At 33.5% G+C, this 23,773-nt stretch overlaps 3 protein-coding genes across 3 annotated transcripts; 1 reads left to right on the top strand and 2 right to left on the bottom strand.

The window, feature by feature from the left end:
- Positions 1 to 2,793: 2,793 nt before the first annotated feature.
- On the bottom strand, positions 2,794 to 9,786 carry LOC134243472 (putative ATP synthase subunit f, mitochondrial). The gene is made up of 4 exons (XM_062725738.1): positions 9,629 to 9,786; positions 4,496 to 4,594; positions 4,113 to 4,229; positions 2,794 to 2,870 (listed from the first exon to the last, which is right to left on the bottom strand). Exons 1-4 carry the CDS (start codon positions 9,729 to 9,731, stop codon positions 2,809 to 2,811), a joined length of 381 nt encoding a protein of 126 aa, XP_062581722.1. The 5' UTR covers positions 9,732 to 9,786; the 3' UTR covers positions 2,794 to 2,808.
- A 159-nt stretch (positions 9,787 to 9,945) lies between these two features.
- LOC134243471 (uncharacterized) lies at positions 9,946 to 12,239 on the top strand. The gene is made up of 2 exons (XM_062725737.1): positions 9,946 to 10,149; positions 10,785 to 12,239. Exon 2 carries the CDS (start codon positions 10,841 to 10,843, stop codon positions 12,185 to 12,187), a length of 1,347 nt encoding a protein of 448 aa, XP_062581721.1. The 5' UTR covers positions 9,946 to 10,149; positions 10,785 to 10,840; the 3' UTR covers positions 12,188 to 12,239.
- A 2,336-nt stretch (positions 12,240 to 14,575) lies between these two features.
- LOC134243470 (THO complex subunit 4-like) lies at positions 14,576 to 21,764 on the bottom strand. Its single transcript, XM_062725736.1, has 6 exons — positions 21,438 to 21,764; positions 21,012 to 21,161; positions 20,703 to 20,850; positions 20,063 to 20,162; positions 17,086 to 17,245; positions 14,576 to 15,158 (listed from the first exon to the last, which is right to left on the bottom strand). Exons 1-6 carry the CDS (start codon positions 21,657 to 21,659, stop codon positions 15,144 to 15,146), a joined length of 795 nt encoding a protein of 264 aa, XP_062581720.1. The 5' UTR covers positions 21,660 to 21,764; the 3' UTR covers positions 14,576 to 15,143.
- Between the last annotated feature and the right edge of the window lie 2,009 nt (positions 21,765 to 23,773).

Raw genomic sequence — 23,773 nt, 5'->3', positions numbered from 1 at the left:
AAAAAATGAAAAAGTAGCCACACTTAAAAAGCTATTTGGGGCAAAGGGGGGGGGGGCATTGGATTTTTTTTTTAGCAAGATGAATGGTTTAACTGTTTAAAAGTCTAATTATATTTAAATTACCTTGTTTTAACAATGCTTCAACAAAAAGTTCCGAACACAACCAAATTTTATGAATCCATTTTTTTTTAAATTACCATAACTATGCATCAACAAAAATTGGGGATGGAATTTTTTTTTTTTAAAAAGATGAATGGTTTAACTGTTTAAAGGTCTTGCAGTCTCCATGTTTATTTGCCCTCTCACGACTGACTACCTAAAAATAACCTGACTAGCTGAAAATTTGTTAACATTCAAAAACGATAGTTTTTAATCTTCTTTTTATCCCTGGATTTTCTAATATCGTCAATATGTATATGTATTTTTAAATTTTCTGAGTGAAAAAAAATCCTAATCAACTAGTTCCTATATATCGACACCCCCCTTTTTAACCCTGAACCGGGAAAGGGCTATTAACCTATTTCAAACATGGCTTCAATAACAACCAAAAAAATATTCCTGCAATGCTGAAGACTTCGTTGATTAATCTCGGAATCAATGTTTCAGTATAACATTTCCGAAATCTAACTCAAAATAAAATCTTTCGTTTTTCTTGTCATGGCGAAGGTGAAAAGGGATTTTGGGCATTTATTTGGGGAATTACCCTCGAACTTAATCTGATTGCCAATTATTTAATGAATCTTGCTAATTGTCTTCTCTGTTCTTGTTCGATCATACTGTAATATACTCACTTGTAGAGCAAGCTGAACCTTCGGATATGACCAAAATCAGGAAAAGCGCAACGTAGATGGTCGACATTTTTAATTTGTTTTCTGTGTAAAAAAAAAAAAAAATGAAAAGCTCCATTATACGAGATAAAAATGTTATTTATAGATATATTTTAATAAAATTTTCTGTGAATTATTTTAAAAAATTTGGTTTCAATGCATTCCACTGTTAACCTTATAATATTAGTGAAACAAAAAATATTGAAAATGTTCGCGTTTATCTGGGACAACCCTCGTGCTTGATTTTTTAAAAACTTTGTTACGAATAACTTTGTTCCACCCTTAATTAAATATATATAGAGTATAAAATGTAATAGTTAAATTTAAAATCATATCTTACAATACTATTAGAATGATTAAAAAAATATATTTACTCACACTTCTCCCTTTCCAACTGTTGATATTTAAAATACATACATGTATAATCACTTAAATTTCTTTTACTAGTATAGGGTATATATGTATATATATTCAAGTATTAATTTTTCTACAGGTGTGTATTTCTGTCGTGTGTATCATTTTTCGTTTTAAGCATCGTCATATGGTTCTGGTAAGTGTCAAGTTCCGCGTATTGTGTATTTCATCCTAAAAATTTTACTATAATTTTACATGTACATACAATTCAAGTTTTGAAAGAACAAATTTCTTCAGACTGCATTTTAGTTTTTTTTTCCTTCAATTTCAAGGAAACATGGCTAAGGGTATTCAAAGTTCTTTAAATGAATATTTCTTTGCATGAATGAACCACTCCCATCTTTATATAGAGTTACTGTTAGGAAGAAGAGAGGCAAAAACAGGATGAGATGGCTTTGGTTCTGATTTATTCAAGTCATTGTCCCTGGGATTACTAGTAGGTTGGGACCAAAGTTATAAGGGATATAAGTTTTGCAAGGGATGTACACGTACATATGAAAATATTTAAAACATCTTAATATGCAAGAACAACTAGAAAGGTCATGATAAGTCATAAAAATTAGCATTTCATTACAAAAAGCTAAAACAAAATCTAAAGTTATCACCTGATTTTTTTTCTATTTTATAAAGTTAAAAACAAAATGGCAACAATGTTCATCATATTACGTCCATTTTATGTACAAGTATTACGTATCAATTCTTAATTTACATTTAGATGGAAATTCAAAGCTTGACTTGCGTATTTTTATACAGGACATCAGGGTAAACTTATGCACATTTGTAATACCTGAGTTCTATCAGCAGAAAAATACCTTAGAATCAGAATTGGGTCTCTTTAGTGTGCAGTACAGAGAGGGTTCTTTTAAAAATGCAATGCAATTTTACATCATAACTCCTTATGACTTACAGAAAGTTTCCATTGAATTTAAGGTCAAATGGTCAAAGTTCAAAGGCAGAAATTTGACATAAAATTATACATGTACTAGTATGTATTTGTTTCAAAGTTATATATCTAGACTTATATGCCCCAGAAATTCATCCATTAGGTTTACAATATACTTTAAGAATGAAAATAACTTTGCTATAAATGTCAATTCACTACAAGGGTGTATAGCGTGTATACCGAATTGGGTAATTATTTAAAGGAAATACATTTTCTTACTCCACCTTCATCTTTTATTTCATGACATCCATTCACTTTTCTTCTAAAGCAGCTGAGTAGAAATTTCCCTGAATGAAATTTTGATGTTACTCTAATGTCAATAATATAATTGATTAATCAAACAACCTTTACAATGTACATATAGCCGCAGTAATTTATTCCTCTCCTTTGAAAATAATCTTGTGCTATAAATGTAAATTCAGCATTACTAATCATAGAATTAGAACTTTATTTTCACCAATAAAAAATTGCTTGACCTTTTTTCCACATTATTTATGTTTTAAGCTTTCATAATTCACACACTTGTTGTTAATACCCCTTTCTCATTTTCTTTTGTTTTCACTGTGCTATTTTAGCATAATTACTAATTTTTTTCAAAAAAAGAAAATAAAGCAGAATTAAACACTAGACATTTATTTGAAATTTGTTTTCACTTGTGTAATGAAATTTTATGTCATCAACGTGACCTGGAAAAAAAATAAATGGAGGATATTTACTTTTCAATGTCAATAATATAACTGATTAATCAAACAACCTTTTTCAATGTAAATATTCAAATACCTGAAAATAATATCCTTGTATTTACATTAGGCAGTAAAGAACAACTTAACATTGAATTAAATTATGAATCCTGTGTTATATAAAATGGCCTTCAATGGGGGCAAATATCATAAGGCTTGCTAATTCAAACAAACAGCAGTGCAGACAAAGGTTTTCATTATCAAAGTGACAGATAAAGAAAAGCCTACAAATTTTCTGCCCCAAGGGATTAATTGTACTTCTCTCAGCATTTTCTTCTAAATTTACAATAAGAACTTTTTCAGTATTAATGATAGAATATTTTTATACACCTACATTAAAAAAAATATTCTTGAATCTATATTTTAAAAAAAAAAGTGAAAAAAGTGAGAAAAAAAGTACCAAATCAAAAAATTATCAATTTCTTTTCTTTTTTTTAGAATTCAATGAAATCATTTCATAAATAAAAAATTACACACATTTCAGAGTGTTCATAGTTCCAAATTGATTTAACTTCAAAACAAACTTTTTGCATTTTCTTTTGTTTTCACTGTGCTATTTTAGCATAAGTTTACTGAATAACAACTTAGCATTTTCTCTTTGCCAATGCATTCTTATATAAAGTTAAAATAACCACCCCAGCTCCAAACCAAGGGACATAGAGAACAAACTTAGCATCAAAATATGTATTTTTGAAATTTGTTTTCACTTGTGCAACCATAAAAAAAGTCAAGTTCATTCTTATGCATAAATCCACCACCCCAGCTCCAAACTAGGACTGTAATTAAACTTAGCATCAAAATATGTATTTCTGCCTATAGAACTACCATACCAAATTTAAACTCATTGGACAACCATAAAAAAAGTTATTAGAAAAAAACAGAAAATTTGTGAAAAAAAAGACAGACGAAATGGAGGATATGATTACTTTTTGCGGGGCCCTAATTAGAGAGCTGCCAAAATAGTACATGTATTCTTCCCTATCAAGTTTTGTAGAAATCAAATTAAGCATATTCATTTCATTTATCCCAAGTTCTACATTTCAGATTTTCCAATATCTAAAATTATGTTGTAGACTTCCATAGAATATCAAATAGACAAACAAGCAAGATTGGAAAATTTTATGGCTATACACATAAAAACTGTTAATGTTATGGTAAAATTTAAGAGTAAAGTAATTGGTAACTTACGATCATGATTCCAGCAGCGTAACATTCCCAAGAAGGAGAAGAAAAGAGCGAAATGGACTACACCAACTCCCCTGTTTTTCGCACATAAATGCCACCTCAATTGATGACCATATAGTTCTAAAATAAAAATTGTTTAATAACTAATCATACACATATTTTTTTACAAACCTCATTTGTTTTCTACGGGGAAAAAGGAGTGATTACAGTTTTCATTAAAAATATATTTTCTGAGATCAGAACATCTTGAAACTATTTTTAGTGAGAGAAAGAAAGAGAGAAAGATTAGAATTTTAAGAGATATTCTGAAACTTGTGACATTGTCAAATAAATACTATTACATGTACATGTATATATGCATTTGCTGAGAACTATTGTATAATTACTTCTTGAGAAGAATCTAGCAGTCCCTGTCAGTGAAGCGTCCCTCCTCTTCATCCAAGGAATCACCTCACCAAGCTTCAATGTTGAGAATGGTTTGTCAGCTGTAAACACAACAGGATGTGTCATTAGAAGTTAGTAAATTTTAAATTCAATCTAAATTGATTCAAGATTGAAAATTATTTCAATTTTTATACTTTGTACAATACACTTCTTTCACATTGATATCTCATTGTGAACATAAATGCTATCTGGGCAAGTGATTATACATGTTCTGATTGTTTTGAGGGCTAATTTTGATTATTCTATTAAATGATAGTTAACATTAAAATACAAATTTTCATGGGAATAAATTTCATGGATTTGTTGCCTAAAATGGTTTCCTTTGCATTCATTTTCATTGTTTCGAATGTAACCCTATTCATTATAAAGTAATTTAATATCTGATTTCATTTAGGATTTTCATTTAGATTTAGGATTTCATTTTTAAAAATTGTAGCTGCAGAAATTATAGTTTTATGGACTGGTTCTTTATTTTAGTCTTTGACCACAACTGAATATCTTGCAATGCAATTATTGTCCAATTTACGAAGCAAGATTTTCTAGGCTCATTGGGGGAATATTTCACTATTTTATATTTAGAGTAGATATGTCATTTAAATGTGGGCCTCACCAGTTCTACATTTTACAAACTTTGCAGAATCAAAACATGAAGGTTTCTTTTGAGAGAATAAGCTAAATTAAGAGATTGTATTGGGCCTGGTTAGGTTATTCTAACTAATCTCCCCATTCTAAATTAATTTTGTATCATTAAAAATAGATGCAAGTATTGTAACTGAAATCACAGGAGTCAGCAGTTTTATCAATAAATCAATGTAAACATAATGTGACAAATGTAGTGACAGCGATATTATAATCATGAAGTTTTAACCGTATTACTTGAATACATTTTTTTTGTGCATTGTGTTTTGATACGACCCCCGAATTCTTTCAGATGATGTGTATTGTCCATACGTTATTTTCTTTGCTTTTCGAGATTTTAATGTTGTTATGATGTTAGATTAATTGTTATCTATCGCTTCCTATATTGTATACATGATCACATAATTAAAACGGTGTTTGTTTAGCGATTATTTGGTAAATTGTTACCTGGTATGTTTTCTCTTTCGCCACATGGTTTGTTATTCCGGAAGTGCGGTTTCCCAGAATGCATTTTACTTAAAATGTTAAAAGTTGTAGGCGGCGATTTATTTAATAAATTGTATGTCAATCTTCTTTAAGTATTACGAAAGTTATTTTGTTTATACGAGGGGTGTTAGAAAAGTTCGCGGACAGGTTCTATTGTGAGCGCGCTATTTCCACGAAACCAGTCAAAATTTCCAGATAATATTTTAACCTTTTTTCCAATTAATATACAAGAATTTGGTGCTCTCCAGTGATTATTGAAAAATATACAGCTTTTTTATTTTGATAAACCTTGCTTCACGGAGCATGCTACATTTTGGCAAGTTTACATCACAAAGACTCTTTATTAAAATTAAAAATTGCACAAATTTTAGCGCAAAGAAATTTATGATATTTTACCTGCCGCTTAAGCATGCAGGAAGCGTCACTGGGAGAAATTTTGAACTAAATTGGAGGGTAAATGACTTTTTTATAGCCGTTTATAAATTATCAACGCGTAAAAACACAGCCAAAAATCGGAACGTCATTGACTGTCATGGAGCACTGCACTACGTAAAAATTATCTGTGCAGACAGGAAAATGTCTGAAAAGAGATTTAAATGTTCAAGATGCTGCCGGGAATTTCCTACACATGCAAAGAACAAGTTTTCAAATGGTTGTAGCTTAGTAAAAATGGAAGGATTAACATTTTGAATGATTAACTCCATCGATACTTCAATACTCCCTTATGGCATGGACTTTGCGTTGCGCCTATATGGTTTTGCATAGTTTCCATACCTGATCTAATGACTGCGTAGACTTTTATTTATTCTTTTAAGATCTCAATAATATCCGAATCAAAACAGAAGACATTGTAGTAGAAAAGTAACATGTCTTGATATAGATATTCAATTTTAAAGTAGAAAAAAGATAAGAAAAATCTGAAGAAATGAAAGATTTATAAAACTGCGACAAAGCTTATTGAAAACTGGTTGTCACGTCACTAACGTCAAGTGATTGCTCCGTGAATCCCATGACCCCATAGTAAAAATAGCTGTAAAATTTCAAGATTTTATTATATGGACCTGATTTTTTACATATCAATAAACAAAATGTAGGAATTTATTCAGACATAGGTCGTACTTCACAGTACACAATAGATTTTCCGTAATTCAACGTGTCCGCGAACTTTTCTAACAACCCTCGTAAAGTAGTTATAATATTTTACTTGTTTCTATTCTATGGTAAAACATGTACACAACTTTTTGTTGTCGTGGGAATAAGGTTATCGCGTTGTGATTGGTTGATGATCAGGTGCGCGATGTTTCTGATTGGTTATCATATTTTACGTCACTTCGTAGTATTTCATGACGTATATATAGTAAGAACGAGAGTTGCAGACAGCCAGTAGATTACAGACAGCAGATTACACAACTGTATCAAGGTGTGTGTTTAATTTAGTTCTTTGGGTTAAATAATTTGATAGTATTAAGTGGTGTGAGGGGAAAACTTTATTCAGAGATTGAATAATATTTATTTACCAGTATATTACTCAATACTGGTGTAGATTTTTATGATTACTGGTTCATTACCAGTTTAGGATTAAACTTAGGATTTCAATAGGTCTAAGAGAGTTAGACTTGCACATGAAATATTTAATTACTGGATAAGACTCCAGTTATAGAGACACATCAACTGACATGAATTGAGTCGCATGCGTTTGTTAATTTGACTAAATAAAGCACCAGAGCAGAAATCACCAAAAACGCGTTGCATTTCTGTCAGTGTGCTCACGATGCTCATAGGTTATGTTTACATTGGTTTGTTGATAAAACTGCTGACTCCAGTGCTGAAATAGGATGATTTTACCTCTACTTTGGACTTTCAGTAGGGCGTGACTTTCTCGGCACTACGTAATGGCGAATACTAGTAGATTCTCATTGGTTACGAAATTAATAACATCAGGAAATTAAAATTGTTGTTGATAACGATGAGATGACTTATGTCCCACCTCTGTGGCGTGAGAGAACTTTTAATTGGCTATTTACTACACCAGTTGACTTTCGGCCGCATTTCTATCATATGTATATTTCAACAGTGAAGGAAAGCTATGTAAATTTCAGAAGCTAATTAGGCAACGTCGAGAATGCCATGCCTTACTGAAAGTCCAAACTAAGCGTGTAATTCTTCTACAAGTATTAATCCTTTCCTATGTGAACTTCAACAGGATCAAACAAGGACTACTGATTTTGCCAAAATCCGTAGTTGTTTGATCATGTTATGTCTCGTTAAATATACCATTTAGATAGCAATTTACTTCTATATTTCCATTTTTTTTTTTTGAAATGTGGAAATAATCCTCTATCTAAATCAGTAAATGGTAACGAGCCTTGTTAGGGCCAAAATAAAAAATACCTTTGTTTCCCCTAACGCGACCGACCCAATTAAATCGCGCCGACTGAAAAGATTTTTTAAATAAGATGATTCAAAATTTTTTTTATTGTCAACCAAGTTTTATAAAATACAATTTCATGAAAATCAGTTTTTATCAGAACGGCCTACATTGTTCTACTGTGATTTTCAAGCATTTGATGGAAACAAAATAGCGCCCAGATGTGATTACAGAGAAGTAATTCTTCATAAAACAACAGCGATGTCTCAATCTTATGCCTTTAGCTAACTAGAATTCTTCACTCTTGAAACAATTTGATAATAAAATTTACTGTTCCGGATGTGTCTTGGCGTCTCCATGTGAGTGAATAAATTTTCGAAAGGGACGGTAAACATCTCTCTGTTGAATTTCAGGTATGTAATACATGGAAAGGCCATGCAGCCTCATGAGCAGATGAGGGGCCCACCTAGTGAACACATCATTCAATTTCACTGCATTTTATTTAATTTGAGTTTTGATCTAATAAACAATTTATCTATGTTCCCATGTTTACTATATGACATAATGGAATCATAGGAGCTGTTGTAAATATGTCTACGTATTCATCCTGATAAATATAATTCAGTTATAAATACTTTTTCATGCCTTTATTTACGGGTTAAACTTCGTGACTATGACATTCTTTTATATAGTATTTTTATCATTTGTAGATTCGGTTTGGTTCATTTAAATATTGTTTAAATACTCTTCCCAAATAGTTTTGAAATCATAATTCAGCTTCCTGAGACGTCCAGTGTATTTTTCTTTAATTAGGCCCTTGAAGATTGGTTGTTTCTTTGCTTTTAATCCCTTCGAGATTTGTTGGGACGACGTTTGCACATTTCTTCATTGCTCCAAATTTAGACGTACTATACACACTTTTTGCCATGAAGCAGTGGGGATTTTTTTTGAGCCAGCATCTTCTGCGACACTGGACATATATTTTTATGGTCCCTTTTGAAGGACTGTTTTCAACGTTCCTCATTGGTATTTGAACCTGTGACTTAAAATTAGCCACTTACGTCTTAACTCCAAAGCAAAATGTTCTAGAACCACTGCAAATCTCATGGCCCTCAAAAAAGTACATTGTCTGTCTATAAGCACTGGAGGCTGATTGAAGGTTTGAAAAAATATATTCGGATGTCCAGTCTTTGCGACTTTGCGTCTTTGAGAATCTTGTCTTTTTTTATTCGATCAATATAAATGTACTCTGGCGTGAGATATCTCACAAGTTCATCTAAATTACATTTGTGAATTAATTAATCATAAATTTTGCTTTTAAACGGCTTATGTTTGATACTTAGCATTTTGTTGACAAATCACTTTCTTTTGTACTCTTCTTATTCAAAAATGTAATTTTCCATTAAATCAATTTAAAATGTTTTTTTTTTTCAAAGCTGCTGTCAGAAAATAAAATTGTTTACCTACCTACCGACCCAACTTGAAAATTTAGGGTCGGGTTAGGGGAAACAAAGATATTTTTAATTCCGGCCTAGGCTTGTAAATTATAAGTTTTCCCTGAAATTGATATAAAAATACGCACGTGTTCCGTAATATCTATCAGCTTGGTAAGCGCCATGGATTCGGGGGTTGAATTCCTTTGGGAATTCACCAAAATTAGAAGCATTTTGGACAATGTTACCCATTTTGTCGTCCTTGCTCCCCGGCACCGAAGGTCAGCTTAGTTAACTTGTACAACAAAGTATTCGGATACAGATAAATGAAAAGATAAAAACGTTATAAAGATTGTATAGTTTAAATTTTAAATTTTAAAACTGAAATAAACTCTTTATTATTGCTAGAGTAACTAAAAAGATACAGAAACCCAAATATTTTCTCATTTATAAAATATAAGACTTACTTTATGAACAAACTGTGCGTTTCTTGTAAAGAAAAGATAACTCTGTCAGAGTCTGTGTGAAAGAAGAGAGACATTTCCACATTCACTGTAACATTGTTCATCCATTTGATGTATAATATGAAAAAGTAAATTGAGATTGTGTTGCAATGTTTTAATCGGATGTTCTCAGCTGATAGTTAACAGATTTATGTGAATTGCTCCAGGTAACGGGCTGAGTTAATTATGAACACATACTTAGATATTTCATCAGCATGACCAAATAGTTTTTCAAATACCTATTTATCACTGTTTATAATATGAACTAGATAAGCTGTGTGTAGGTTAAAACAGGGTTGTTTTAAGCTTTAAGTTGAATCCTAGATCCTTCACTCATGCAAGTTGTGCTCTGAAGCTAAATAGGCACTTAGGCCTAAGAACTGTCCAAAATTTTCACATCCTTTCCTCCAGAGAACCCTCATATCCCTGTAAAGACATACTAAGATGAGTAATATGTCTTCTCTTTCATTTGTGGCAGTTTGCATAATTAGATGTATTCAAAATAGAATATTTACAAGTATGCAGGAAACTAACCATTCTAACTGGGACATGTGTCCTGAGTCTTTGACTGAACATGTAGATTCTGTTAAACACATTGTGATTATAATCCACGGTAATCAATCTAGACATTATATCTGATTCAATTTTAAAGATTGAGTATCTCCATCCCTGTGTTGTCTATCCAGGGTTAATGAGAGCAAGTGTTAAATATGGTGTGGGGACTATTAAAATCAATTAGTTATTAAAATTTAGGAATTTTTATATTGTTAATTATCAAGTATGATGCTATTTAATTTTTCAGATTGAGCAGTCTGACATATGTCAGCATCTGTGCATCCATCCTAGTCATTTTTGGAAATGTCTGGACAGCACAGTGAAACCTCTCCAATTACTAGTCTTCCATCTGTTGTGGCATCAAAGATCTTGAGCTTTATACCTTGGCAGGAAAAAACAATTGTAGCCAGTGTCATCACATCTTGGGCTGAAGCCCTAAGATGTACAGAAGCCTGGGGCTGTGTAAAATATGGTCCGGAAATTGAAGAAAATGTCTACTTTGCTAGTGCAGGCAGATCTGATTTTGTGACCTGTGTGAAACAATATGGGAATTTTATGAGATCCATTCACCTTTACTTTGGATACACAATAACTTACCCTATGGAACCTACAGGAGAAGAGATTTTGATGCTTATACATAAGAGATGTGGTAATTTAACAGCACTTCTAGTAGAACAAGAAATCCCAGAAGGGTCTCACTCTGTTCTCTCATATCGTTGGACATCTTCAGTTGGTGTTCTCATCAAAAATATGACCATGGAATTCAAGTCTCTGAAATCCATTTCTCTCAGGCAACCTATTATCGTATGGAACCAAGATGAAGAGAATATGCTGATGGTATTAACTTGCACTAGTGCTGCAAGTAAAATCACAGAACTGGAATTAACCTACCTCTCTGTTTTAAATCATGATGGAAAACTTCACTTGCTGAAAAACTTCACAGGTTTGAAGAAGTTGACTGTTCGTAGAGAGAAAGTAAATAATGACATTCTGTTACATCTGGTAAAACACTCCTTACAGGAGCTAATTCTTTATCAGGAAGAGGAGTTACCATATGAAGATCAACAAGACCTTGGAGAAAATTTCTGGTTAGAAGTGAAAAAGGTGTGTCCTGCATTTAGAGTGGACTTGATTTTGAGATATGTGATGATTCTAAAGATTCTCTTTCCGTCAAGTATGCCTCTCAGGTACTTAGTGTTGGATTTTCTTGTTAATGTGATGACGAAGGGAATTATGGATCACATCACGGATTGTTATAAGGAGACACTACAGAGGTTCACATACACCAACTCTTTCTTAGAAAATGAGGAGATGGGAGATTCCAGAGTTCCCGCATCACTTATCTGCCTCACTCAAAAGTGTTCTCATCTTGAAACTCTAGAGTATGGATTTCCATTATCAAGTGCTTCAATTTTCTTAATTTCCCAGTCAAGGAAACTAAAGAACTTTGTTGTCCCATCTGTAGAAGTTTCCTATGTTAATGATATATCTACAGATATCTTGGGATCCAAGGCAGAGGAGTACATAGATGTTATAAATACTGCTGATAATTGTAGAAAAACTTTAGAAACAACTGTGTCTCACATACTAGGGTATCACTGGACATTGCATGACGGTCCACTGAAAGTGAATGAACGAATTAAATTTTGATATTTGTTTTTACATAAGGAGTTTTCTAGAAATTAAAGGATTTTAATTAGCATGATTAGTTTGCATTCATTTTGTGTAAATCTTTTGGTTTCCTTAAAATAAAGCTACTGGGTCTAGTCCCTCCACTCTCCAGACAAACAGAAGGAGATTGCTCTCCATGTTGAGGCAAGTTAATTAAAAGTTCTAGCCCAATTAAAGTTTTAACCTTTTGTAATTGATGGATTTTATCTTTGAAAGTTTTTAGCTCTCCTGAGCTGAAAGCTCAAGTGAGCTTTTCTGATCACCCATTGTCCGTCTTCCGTCCACCTATAAACTTCTCACATTTTCAACTCGAGAACCATGGGCCAATTTTAACCAAACTTGGTATAAAGCATTCTTGGGTGATGGGGAGTTTAATTTTTTTAGCTCACCTGAGCCGACGGCTCAAGTGAGCTTTTTTGATCACATTTTATCCGGCATCTGTCTGTCTAGCTGTCCGTCTGTCTTTAAACTTTCACATTTTTGACTTCTTCTCAAGAACCCCTGGGCCAATTTCAACCAAACTTGCCACAAAGCATCCTTGGGTGAAGGGGATTCAAGTTTATTCAAATGAAGGGCCAAGCCCTCATTCAAGGGGAGATAATTGGGAATTAGTGAAAAATTGGTGGCATGTTTTAAAATCTTCTTCTCAAGAACCACTGTGCCAGGAAAAATGAAACTTATGTGGAAACATCCTCAGGTAGTGTAGATTCAAGTTTGTTCAAATCATGACCCCTGGGGGTAGGGCGGAGCCACAATGGTCGATCAAATTTTTACATAGACATGTATAGGAAAATTCTTTGCCGATCAAAGTTTAACATAGACATACATAGGATAATTCTTTAAAGATCATCTTTCCAAGAATAGCAAAGCCATGATTGGTCATGGGACTACTTTCAGATTTAAACTTTTCAATAATAAACCAATTTCTACTTTTTTCTAACCACAATGCTCAGGTGAGCGATGTGGCCCATGGGCCTCTTGTTTTAAAAAGGGTCAAGTCCTTTCAAGGAGAGATAGTCCAAAAAAGTCATCAAGATGCCCATGGGCCACATGGCTCAAAACTTAATAGCTTTGACCATGCTGTTCTTTACCTGATTTTCCTCTTGTAAAACCTTTTGTGACCCCACCCTACCCCATGGGCCATAATTTGGACAATTTAAAATCTACAATACCCCATGATGCCCTTTTGTGGCTCCACCCAACCCTTGGGGTCATGACTTGAACAATTTAGAATCTACACTACCCCATGAAGCTTCTACGTAAGTTTCAGTTTTTCTGGCCTAGTGGTTCTTGTGAAGATTTTCCCTATATATTTTAATGTCAAAATTAGGTTCCCTGTTGAGGCCCAGCCCAATCCCCCAGGATTATGATTTGAACTATTTTATAATCTCCACTAACTCGGTATGCTTCCACACAAGTTTCAGCTTTTCTGGCCCAGTGGTTCTTGAAAAGATTTTTTCTATATTTTTCAATGTAAAACTTGGATTCTCTAGTGCAGCTCCGCCCTACCCCTTGGGGACATGGTTTGATCAATTTAGAATCTGCACTACCCAAGGATGCTTCCACATAAGTTTCAGCTTTTCTGGCCCAGTGGTTCTTGAGAAGAAGATACTTAAATGGCTCCCTATTTTTGTCTTTTCTTGTCTATTTCCCCTTGTGAGGGGACTTGACCCTTCATTTTAACAATTTAAATTCCCCTTCACCCAAGGATGCTTTGTACCAAGTCTAGTTAAATTGGCCCAGAGAATTTTGAGAAGTCAAAAATGTGAAAAGTTTACAGACAGACAAAATATGATCCGAAAAGCTCACTTGAGCCTTCAGCACAAAAATCAGGAATGCATATCCTCTATGAAAACTGTGGCATATACTCTATTAAAATAAGGAAAATCACAAGTGTTCCGTACTCCAAGTTAGTTGGTAAAGTTTGAGGCTGACTAGACTTAAGGGAATGAAATAATGTACTAAACAAAGATTTTAAACAGGCTATTCTTGACCTAAAAACTTCGTTCAAGGTCACTGCACATCCATTGACCAGTGGCACTCTGAGAGTGAAGTATGAGCCACATTTGACCAAGGAGAGAGAAGATATGCTCCAGACAAGTATTTTTCACATAATTCTGTGATGACACCTTAGACCTAGAAAATGGTTTCAAAGTCACTGCACATCCTTTACCAAAAGACACTGTGTGGTTGAAGTATGAGCCAGATTGGGCCAAGGAGAAAGAAGTTATGCTCCAGACATGAGATCTTGGATGGATGGATGGACAGACTGAACACTATAGGCCGCAGCACAGAGGGGCCATAATTGGTGATCAAAATGTAGAATTTCAATTTTTTACCACCTATCCAAAGAAAAAGAAGAGAGAATTTTTGTTATACATGTTCATTTTATTTACACAAATTCAGTGAACATATAATTGTGACAATGATGTAGAGATGAGGCAAAAATGAGAAATAAAACACTAATACTTAAGAGACTTTCATACAATTTGTTAAAATGAAAATTTATCAAGATGTTTTCGACTATGAAAATCAACCTATAGAAAATAAAATAAGTTTTCGCCTCTTCGATTTAACACCCATCACAGGTGTATGTATTAACATCTTGTCACTGGTACCTACTTCACAAAATAAAAGTCAATATTCAAAAGTATTGTCTATCTATTTTAAAAAAAATACACATAAAACATAAGACATCAGAACTCCTTTAAAACAGCTTCACACCTGGCCTGGCCTTCTCCTCTAGATAACTGGACTTGGGATTTTACCAACAAGAAGTATCCGAGGAGAACAGGTACCTAGTCTGTGTTACACTGCGCGGCATTCACGATCACAAAAGTATAGTTCTGAGGAGTTTTACATGTCCAGTAGCTTTATTAAAGCTCGAGTCTCTTGGTCAATATGACTGATTTGTCCAGTATTAGCTGCCTATTCTTTAGTCCGTATCCATCTAAAACAAAAAAAATTAGCATATTAAGATTTCTATTATTTGTGTCAAATTGCAATAAATTGTATTTGTTTGAATATTCATAACAGAAAATATGGTTATTAGCACTTCAGAAATATAATTTATTAATGTTAACTAGAAATGTTATAAATTCTTGAATCAAGCAACAGCCCAAATTGTTTCCTTGTATAGGCAGAATGGATGATTCCTCTGTTTCCCCATTATCAATTAGATAAGGCCAAAGTTTTTATTTTTTTTGGTTTACGATTTTTTGACACAAAAATTTTTTGACAAAAAAAATGGGTGGTCGAAAAATAAAAATAAAAATAATTTGGAACCTTGACATATTTTTTTCTAAAGTAGCATTGAAATGTATTCAAATAAGAATAATAAACACATAAGATTTTTTCAACATTATTATTTTTTCTTACCATTCGATTTTATGTCAACAAAAAAGAATCACATGTCAAATGACTCAAGAACAGAAATGGGAGTATCAGGCTTTGTTACTGTTGATGGTTTTCATTCTTCTGACTTACAAGAACGAGGTTTCCATAAAAGACACATTGCACGTCTGGGACAAATATGGCTAAAATTAAGTGAGTCGGCTATTCTTTGGTCAGCCTTTCCACTTATGAAAAAGTATTTGGAAACTCCAAAAGTGATGGATTGCTTTCACAAAAAACTTTTACCTTATTTAGATACGTGTGTCCAGGGACCAACCTAGACCCAAAATTTAAGGAGACAATTTTCTCCCTCAAAAATTTTTAGGGAGAAGTTTTGAAATTTAGGGATACTTCTTGGCGTGCGTATGTGGCACACATTAATAAATCGTTATAAAATTATTTTGTTGTTTATAACTTACATACATTTCAATAATTTTTTCTGTATAAACATTGTATTTAAAATGATTAAACAAAAGAAAGAGAATCTTAAAAGATATTTCCCCCAATTACAAGGTATATAAGTATCTAGAAAAAAATAATAAAACAACATTGACATAAAGACTAATTGTTTATCAAACATTTTTTTCATTTCTTACATGTATACATGTAGTAGCACAAAATTAATCATAAACTTCTAAAATTTCTCTTCTCATTAGATTTCCAGGCTTCTGGCATAGTCATAATTTTGTTAATTTTTCTTCAAACTTTGTTTTCAATATAAAATTCTTTTTCTAATAAAAGTTTTGACGCACATCTGCATGCCGATTGAACTACTTATGTTTATCGGATCCGATGTGTGACTTCTTAGGAAGTTAATAACTTCACAATTTAACAGTAAAATTATGTCTGTAGCCACAGCATGAATTAATTATTTGACAATAAAAAGATCTAAAATCTTCTCCAACATCTTTGGCATGACATCGATAGCTGTCCAGCTGTTTTGCGTCTTGTTGTGTATAACTTGTAATGATCGACTTTTTCATACCCGGAAGTGTAAAATCTAGAGGAGTTCCGACGGAGTATTCGATGCATTGGTCATTAGTATAGAAACAGTCTGTAAATGAGTCGCCCCCTAGGTTGGTCCTGACAATCTGCATTTGTGGAGGTCATTTAAATGTTTAAGATGTGTTGTAAATTATAAAAACAGTCGTTTGGTCGAGAAAATTTTGGATGAAGAGTCCAGTTTCGAGTGTCAGACACATTATTTTTATTTTTGTAAATAGGGAAAAATAGGGTCGGCGGAATCGTAAACCAAGAGAAAAAAAACTTTGGCCTAAGAACTGTTCAAAGGAGATAGTAATATTTTTTGGATGCTGCAAAAAAGAGGGCACTTCAGTGAGAGTGAAAAATTTTGTTTATCTGTTTAAAACTTTTGTTAAATCTATATAGCTGGGGTCAGTCGATACAAGATAACACTGCTATATCCGTGAATTCGCAATATCAGTGTTCTTACTAAACAAACTTACTGTATTTATTATCAGTACCTTTGAGTTATAAGCATCCAGCTCTGCGTCTAGTTCCTCTGCGGTCATCTGCGTCTTGCCACCACGCCCTCCTCCTCTTCCCCGGCCTCCCCCACCCCTTCCTCGTCCGCCCCTACTACCACGGTTTCCTCCACCCCCTCGCTGTCTGTTGCCACCAAATCTGTTTTAAGAAAATATACATATTGTAATTTAGTATATACATAGTGGACATACCTTTCTTGGTTTCCCATAATTTTGTCTCAAATTTATATAGACAAAGAGAAACTTATGTCATGCAAAACTTAGTCATGTATCATGGAAACTCTGAAATTGTCAATTCTTGTGACATACATGACATTTCATTTGTCATATTGAAGTTTAGTATTGAGATATGTATCTGTTACAATTAATATGTGTAATCGGGAATTTCGTGTATTTCCTGAATTTTAGGAAATACATGAAATTCCTATTCTGCTTAGGAAATACGTGAATTTACTGATTTCAGTAAGGAAATACAAGGATTTACTGAGTTTTTCAATACTTTTTACACGTATTTACTGACTTTGTTTTGGTGAGATAATCTAAAATATGAATCATAAAATATGAACAGATGCACAGTATATTCAGTGTTTATATTGGTAAGCATATCGTGTGAGTAAATAATATTTTGAATAAACCTTTATTCATTAAAGTAAAGTGCCGCGCCACAGCATGATACGCCCGTCAAAAAAATACAATTTTCTTGAACAGTTTAGCGTGCAAGAAAATCATGTCAACCTTGATTCTATGATTTCCATGATTTTTCCATTCCTTCAAATATTTATCAATTCCCTGTGATGTAGGCATTAATTATAATAAATATTACATCATTCTATGCTGGTTGTGTAAGACCTTGTCAAATGCCCATCATATTAAACAATATCAAATTAGTCTTAACACCTTTATCTATACCAAATTAATTTTGAAAAGAAAAGACTGGCCATCAAATGACATATGCTATAAACTGACCAGCATTTCTTCTGTCTAATCCCCAAAGGAATAGGATACAGGTAAGACTGCTTGATCAGATAGCCTTCCTATATTGAACTCATTAATTAATCTTTAACTGGATGCTTGTCTACTCATTACTACCAAGAGATGAATGGGTCTGCAATTTTTTTTTTAAACATATAAAATATTCAGAGATTTTTTTTTGGTTGAGATTTAATGTCCGACAGGTTTTAATATTTGATTCATATGGACATACTGATTCCACTCCACCCTATATTTAAAAATTAGTTTTTAAATTAATAATATTATATAATATCAGATTAGTCTATTATGCAACATCAAATTAGTTTTAATTACTTTTCATCAAATTCATTTTAAAACTTAGGCTAGCCAACAAGAGCTATTTTTAATCCAACAGGCTTACCCATCTGTCCAATACCCAAGGGATAACACCAATGCTCTATTAGTTAGATCCTCACACTCAAAACTCATTAATTTCTCTCTAATTTGACATGCAAATTTCTGTTATCAAAATTCTTCTTGGCCAGTGCTTAAAACTCATTAATTTCTCTCTAATTTGACATGCAAATTTCTGTTACCAAAATTCTTCTTGGCCAGTGCTTGATAATTACACTCATGGGAGAGGTAGGATTTCTCTAACATATATTATGTTTGTTATAGATTGCTTTTAAATAATATATTAAAAAAATATATTTTCTTGATTTAACACTTTATAATAAGGACAGTGCAATACTCTTACATTACTTGGGATGCTTAAATGAATAGTAAAAAGACACATTTTTTAAAAAAATTTCACTTAAATTAAAGGTCACAGTGACCTTGAAATAAGTCGCGACACACCTTCTACCTAAGATGCATAAACTGGCCAGGTTTGATGATTGTAAGTCTTATAGTTTTCTAGTTATGGACCGGAAAGGATTTTTCCATATTTGGCTGTAACTTTTTAATAAAAGGTCAGAGCGACCTACTTTTTGTGCATGACACACCTTCTACCCAAGATGCATCAGATGACAAAGTTTGATAATCCTAGTCCTAATAGTATTAAAGTTATGAGCCGGAAACGAAAAAGCTAACAGACAGACGGACACGAAGCCTGTAACATAATACATCCCGTCTTAAGACGGGCGTATAAAATTTTTTTTTTAAAAATCATTACTTGTGAATATTAGCAAAGATAAACCTGATGACATACGTCTTTCATTTTTCTAATAAAGAATAATAATAAATTAGTAAAGACTAGTTCGAATACATCATTCTGATGTCGAAAACTCAAAAAATAAATACTTCCTTATGAATAGATTTGAATTGTGAATATGAAGGGATCCGTTTTACAAAGAAAATACCTGAATGAAGAAACACGAGTAGGGGTTATGTCCTGAGAAATATATATATTTTTAAAATTAATTGTGATTTGATGAAATGAAAAAAATTGTATTTTACTGATAAAATACATTTCCTTAGGAAAAACATAAGAGTTAAAGCAACATTTAATATGAGTGAGAAGAGGGTTTATGAACCTTAAATGGGATTTTAAAAATACAATGCACCGACTGTCCGAATCTTACCCAGAATTGGAAATTTACGGATTACCTACGCTTTGTAGAAACAATTCTTATTATTTGCGACTTCAAAAGCATTCATACTAGTATTACAGAATGTTTTAAAGCATATGTATAGTCATCCAGCTTAGTTCCGTAAAAACGTGTAAAATTGGCTAAAATTATTAGTAAATACACGAATTTCCTAGCTGTTCAGTAATTACGCGTATTTCCTGAAACGACCAGTAAATACATGTATTCCTGATTTCACATATTTACTGTAACATATCTAACTCACTGATCTTCCATTTCCCCCAACAAATCTGTCTACGAAAGCAGCTCAATAAATTAATTTTTAAAAAATTCTACGATTCTTCTAATCAAAGGGTCAATGGGTAGATTTAAATAAGAGCGAAATTGGAATTAACAGGTAATATGATAATACACACCTTCCCCCACCCCCTCTGGATCCGCCCTCCCGTCGTCCTATTCTGCTGGACATTGTGACTGTTTCTGTTGCACCAATTAGTTGTATATTCATTGGTCTACCTGCAAAACAATTTCAATTCTTGATTATTTTTTCAATTACTGTAAAGGTAATCATCATATTTTCTTCAATAGTATGAATCATTCTCATCTCTGTGGATTTATTGTTTTTTTTAATCACATGTAATAAAAATATATGCACCAGAAAATATTTCAAGCATAATTTCTGCAGTATAAGGAGAACTGCCAACATAATAGGAAAAATGGTAAAGTCTAAGAGGAAGTCCAGACGGTTCTTAGACCCCCAGTCATAGACATTTTCATTACTTTAAATTTATTTTAGATCTCAAATTAGCATAGAAATTGATTTCAATAACAAATTTGCATAAAAATGCTAAATGATAAGAATTGCAAGTTTAGTTAAGACTATGTCTTCAGCATTATGATGGTGTCAGATGCTGAACGAGGACAATTATATTTGAGACCCTCAAAAGGCCTTACGCTAAAGTCTTAAGTTAAGGGTTGGCAGCACTGATGAAAGCTAGCTTGAGGTTGAAGAAAGTATTAAAACAATTGACTCTCAATATCAGGTTTGCTCTTTACCATCTAAAGGAACATTATTGTACTGTTTCATGGCCTTCTGGGCATCGGGGCGTCTTTCAAATACAACCTCTGCTGTTCCTATAGATCGTCCAGATTTGTCGTAATGGACTGCAGCCATCTTTAGGGGACCAAATTCGGCAAATAACTCCTGTAGTACAAAGAAAGAATTGTTCCAGTGAAGAAAGGATTACAGAAGTAAATTCAAAATTGATATTGAAAAAAATACAACATATTTCTATTAAGATCATCCTTGACATTATATCAGTAATCATACGAGACCCCCTTGGTTAAACTGTTATAGTTCTGCACCTGTATATCTGAGTCATTTACTCCGAAGTCCAGGTTTGAGATGTGTAGTTTTCCATCTCCACTCCCACCACCACCGCCTCCAAATCGCTTGACTGGGGCCGCACCACCATCAAACATGTCATGTTGCCACACATCAGGTAATTCCTTGGGCTGAAATATATTATCAAGCAAATGTTATTTGTATACGGACAACACAAATTTATTTCATAATGATTAAAACTAACACTGCTCAAAATAATTATATAGTGTTGATTTTAATGCAGATCCTTTGTTTTATGAAACTGCAAAGATATTACTCATTTGAAAATTAACTAAAAGTTTCTAATTTTCTAAACTTGCATAGACTTGAGACGCAAAACATTTTCTTTACTTTTCATACCGACTCTGATATGACATGATATTGAATGAGACTACCACAAAACTTACACGACTGTATTGTTGAGATCTCCCCGTGCTATTGCGCTTCTGTACGCCACCTCTAAAGGCACCTCGGCCTCCTCCTCCACGGTTTCCCCGACCCCGACCACCGCGGGGGCTTTTGTTGAACCTTCCACCGCCACCGCGTCCCCCGCCTCGACCTCCTCCGCGCCCTCCCTTTTTGTTCTGTTTGATTATGTCATCTAAACTTAAGTCCAACTTATCTCCCATTATTGATCAATGGACTCCTTGGCCTTTCTTTTAATAAGATTTTTAAAAGTTTTGTTTGTCGCGTGGGTTCCCGGTTTTCTTTTATGACAAATATGGCGGCACTAATGAATTGTGGGTATATAAAATAATTTTAGAACAAATACAGACGGAAATGATATTTCCGAAATATTATATGACTTTTTTTTTAGTTCACCTGAGCTGAAAGCTCAAGCTTTTCTGATCTGTCTGATCACATTTTGTCCGTTGTCCGTCTGTAAACTTTTAACATTTTTGACTTCTCAAGAGCCAATGGACAAATATTGCCATAATTTAGAAAAAAATGAACTGAGTCTACATGTAATTTTCCAAAATTCAGGCGCGTAGCATCGTTTTTGAAAGTGGGGGGGGGGGGGGGGGGGGGGCAGCGCAGCCAGAGAAAAAAAGGAATAAGTTGCCCAAAGTCGAAAATCCTATTTCGTGGGGGAGGGGTGAGGGGGGGGGGGGTTGAGGGTTGAAGTAAACTTTTTCTCAGTATGCCCCTGAAAATTTGCTGTCACTACATGCAACGAATGCCCAATAAAAAGCTAGTGAATTGACTGTACATACTACTACATTACTTTTATGTTAATCAGCGAAGCTTAAAAAAGATGTGTTTGTGAAAATACCGATTCCTCCCACAGGTACTTGTGGACAGGACCCCCTCCCCCCCCCCATATTCAACCCCGGGGCTTATTTGACAATTTTTTTTCACAATTTATATTTAGTACACTTATTCAACATGTTTGCGATAGGAATAAATCGTCAAAATCCCAAAATAATCGCTCCACAAAAAAATACCCCACTATAATGTATATAGTGGGGTATTTTTTTTGTGAAGCGTTTTTTTTTTTGGGGGGGGGGGGGGGGGGTTGACGGTTTGTTCCTATTGCAAACATGTTGAATACGTGTACTAAATATAAATTGTGAAAAAAAATTGTCAAATAAGCCCCGGGGGTGAATATCGGGAGGGGGGGGAGGTCCTGTCCACAAGTACCTGTGATTCCTCCGTATCGCAGCTTATGGCGAGGGCTAGAGTTTCTCAAATGCAAAATTAACGCCAAGGTCAGTGTCAAAAGGTTAAAATTGTTGGGATCCAAAGGAAGGTCTTGTCATTGATTTTTGATTTGAACATATTAATTTTTTATTGTTTAACACAAAAGGATCGGAAACAAGTTCTTACAACATACACGTCTTGTCATTAGGAACACACCTGTGAAATAAGAAAGCCCCAGAACTATAAGGGGTTCAAATGTTATGAACAAGGTTAAAGTTTTTTGAAAGTGGGTCAAACTCTAACGTCAAAGTTAAAAGGTCAAATATATGAAAGCTCTAGCACCAACTTATCAAAAGTTTTGGCCTAGGTAATTTAGTTTTTAAAATGTTTAGTAAAAAGTGGTTAAGGTTAAGGTTAAGGTCACGTGGTCAAATTTGGTGGTTCAAAAAGAAAGGTCATGTCCCAAGGAATACACCTGTGAAATATAAAACCCATAGTCCCACCCACTTAAAAGTTATGGACAATGTTAAAGATTTGCGGAAAAACAGCTATACAGAGAGACATAAAAACAGACGGACGGACGGACAGGGCAAAAACTATATTCCCCCGTATCTTCAATTACTGGGGCATAAAGATACAATGCAGAACTTCAGTTGCCTAAATAAATTTTCACAGACATCAATTATTTTGTTCAAAAATATATTTGCCAATATGATGATTATTAGAAGACATATTTATAGACATAGACATAGACCACAGGCACCTGACGTTACTTATTTTTCTTTTAATAAAAAAATATACACATACCTAGTACATGTAATAATACATATCCCTCTTCATTAATATGCCTGATGCCTTCCTCCGTATTTTCCTTACATATTTAGATGTAATGTAATGTTTTAATAATGTTTTTTTTCTTCCAAAATTGTCTTTAAGTATTCAATTTGTTTTTCCCCATTCATTCATGTATACATGTATTTTGTGAATTCTTTTTATCCTAAAACCACAGGTACTTGTGGACAGGACCCCCCCCCCCCGGATATTATTTTGGGGTTTTGATGATTTGTTCCTATTGCAAACATGTTGAATAAGTGTACTAAAT

Source organism: Saccostrea cucullata, unplaced genomic scaffold, assembly GCF_032062105.1.
Source record: "Saccostrea cucullata isolate Sc308-1 unplaced genomic scaffold, CSIRO_AGI_Scuc_v1 ctg503, whole genome shotgun sequence".
Classification (NCBI taxonomy): domain Eukaryota; kingdom Metazoa; phylum Mollusca; class Bivalvia; order Ostreida; family Ostreidae; genus Saccostrea; species Saccostrea cuccullata.
The sequence above is the reverse complement of the archived record's forward strand: the minus strand, read 5'-3'. Positions and strand labels throughout refer to the sequence as shown.

Excerpts from the sequence above, each read along its gene's own strand:
- LOC134243472 (XM_062725738.1), bottom strand. The coding sequence starts at position 9,731 with ATGGGTAACATTGTCCAAAATGCTTCTAATTTTGGTGAATTCCCAAAG. Across the intron at positions 4,595-9,628 it reads TGATAGATATTACGGAACAC|CTGACAAACCATTCTCAACA; the intron begins GTGCGTATTTTT and ends TTGTGTTTACAG. Across the intron at positions 4,230-4,495 it reads TGCTAGATTCTTCTCAAGAA|AACTATATGGTCATCAATTG; the intron begins GTAATTATACAA and ends TTTTTATTTTAG.
- LOC134243471 (XM_062725737.1), top strand. The coding sequence starts at position 10,841 with ATGTCTGGACAGCACAGTGAAACCTCTCCAATTACTAGTCTTCCATCT.
- LOC134243470 (XM_062725736.1), bottom strand. The coding sequence starts at position 21,659 with ATGGGAGATAAGTTGGACTTAAGTTTAGATGACATAATCAAACAGAAC. Across the intron at positions 20,851-21,011 it reads TAAATGACTCAGATATACAG|GAGTTATTTGCCGAATTTGG; the intron begins GTGCAGAACTAT and ends TTTGTACTACAG. Across the intron at positions 20,163-20,702 it reads CAATAATGTTCCTTTAGATG|GTAGACCAATGAATATACAA; the intron begins GTAAAGAGCAAA and ends ATTGTTTTGCAG.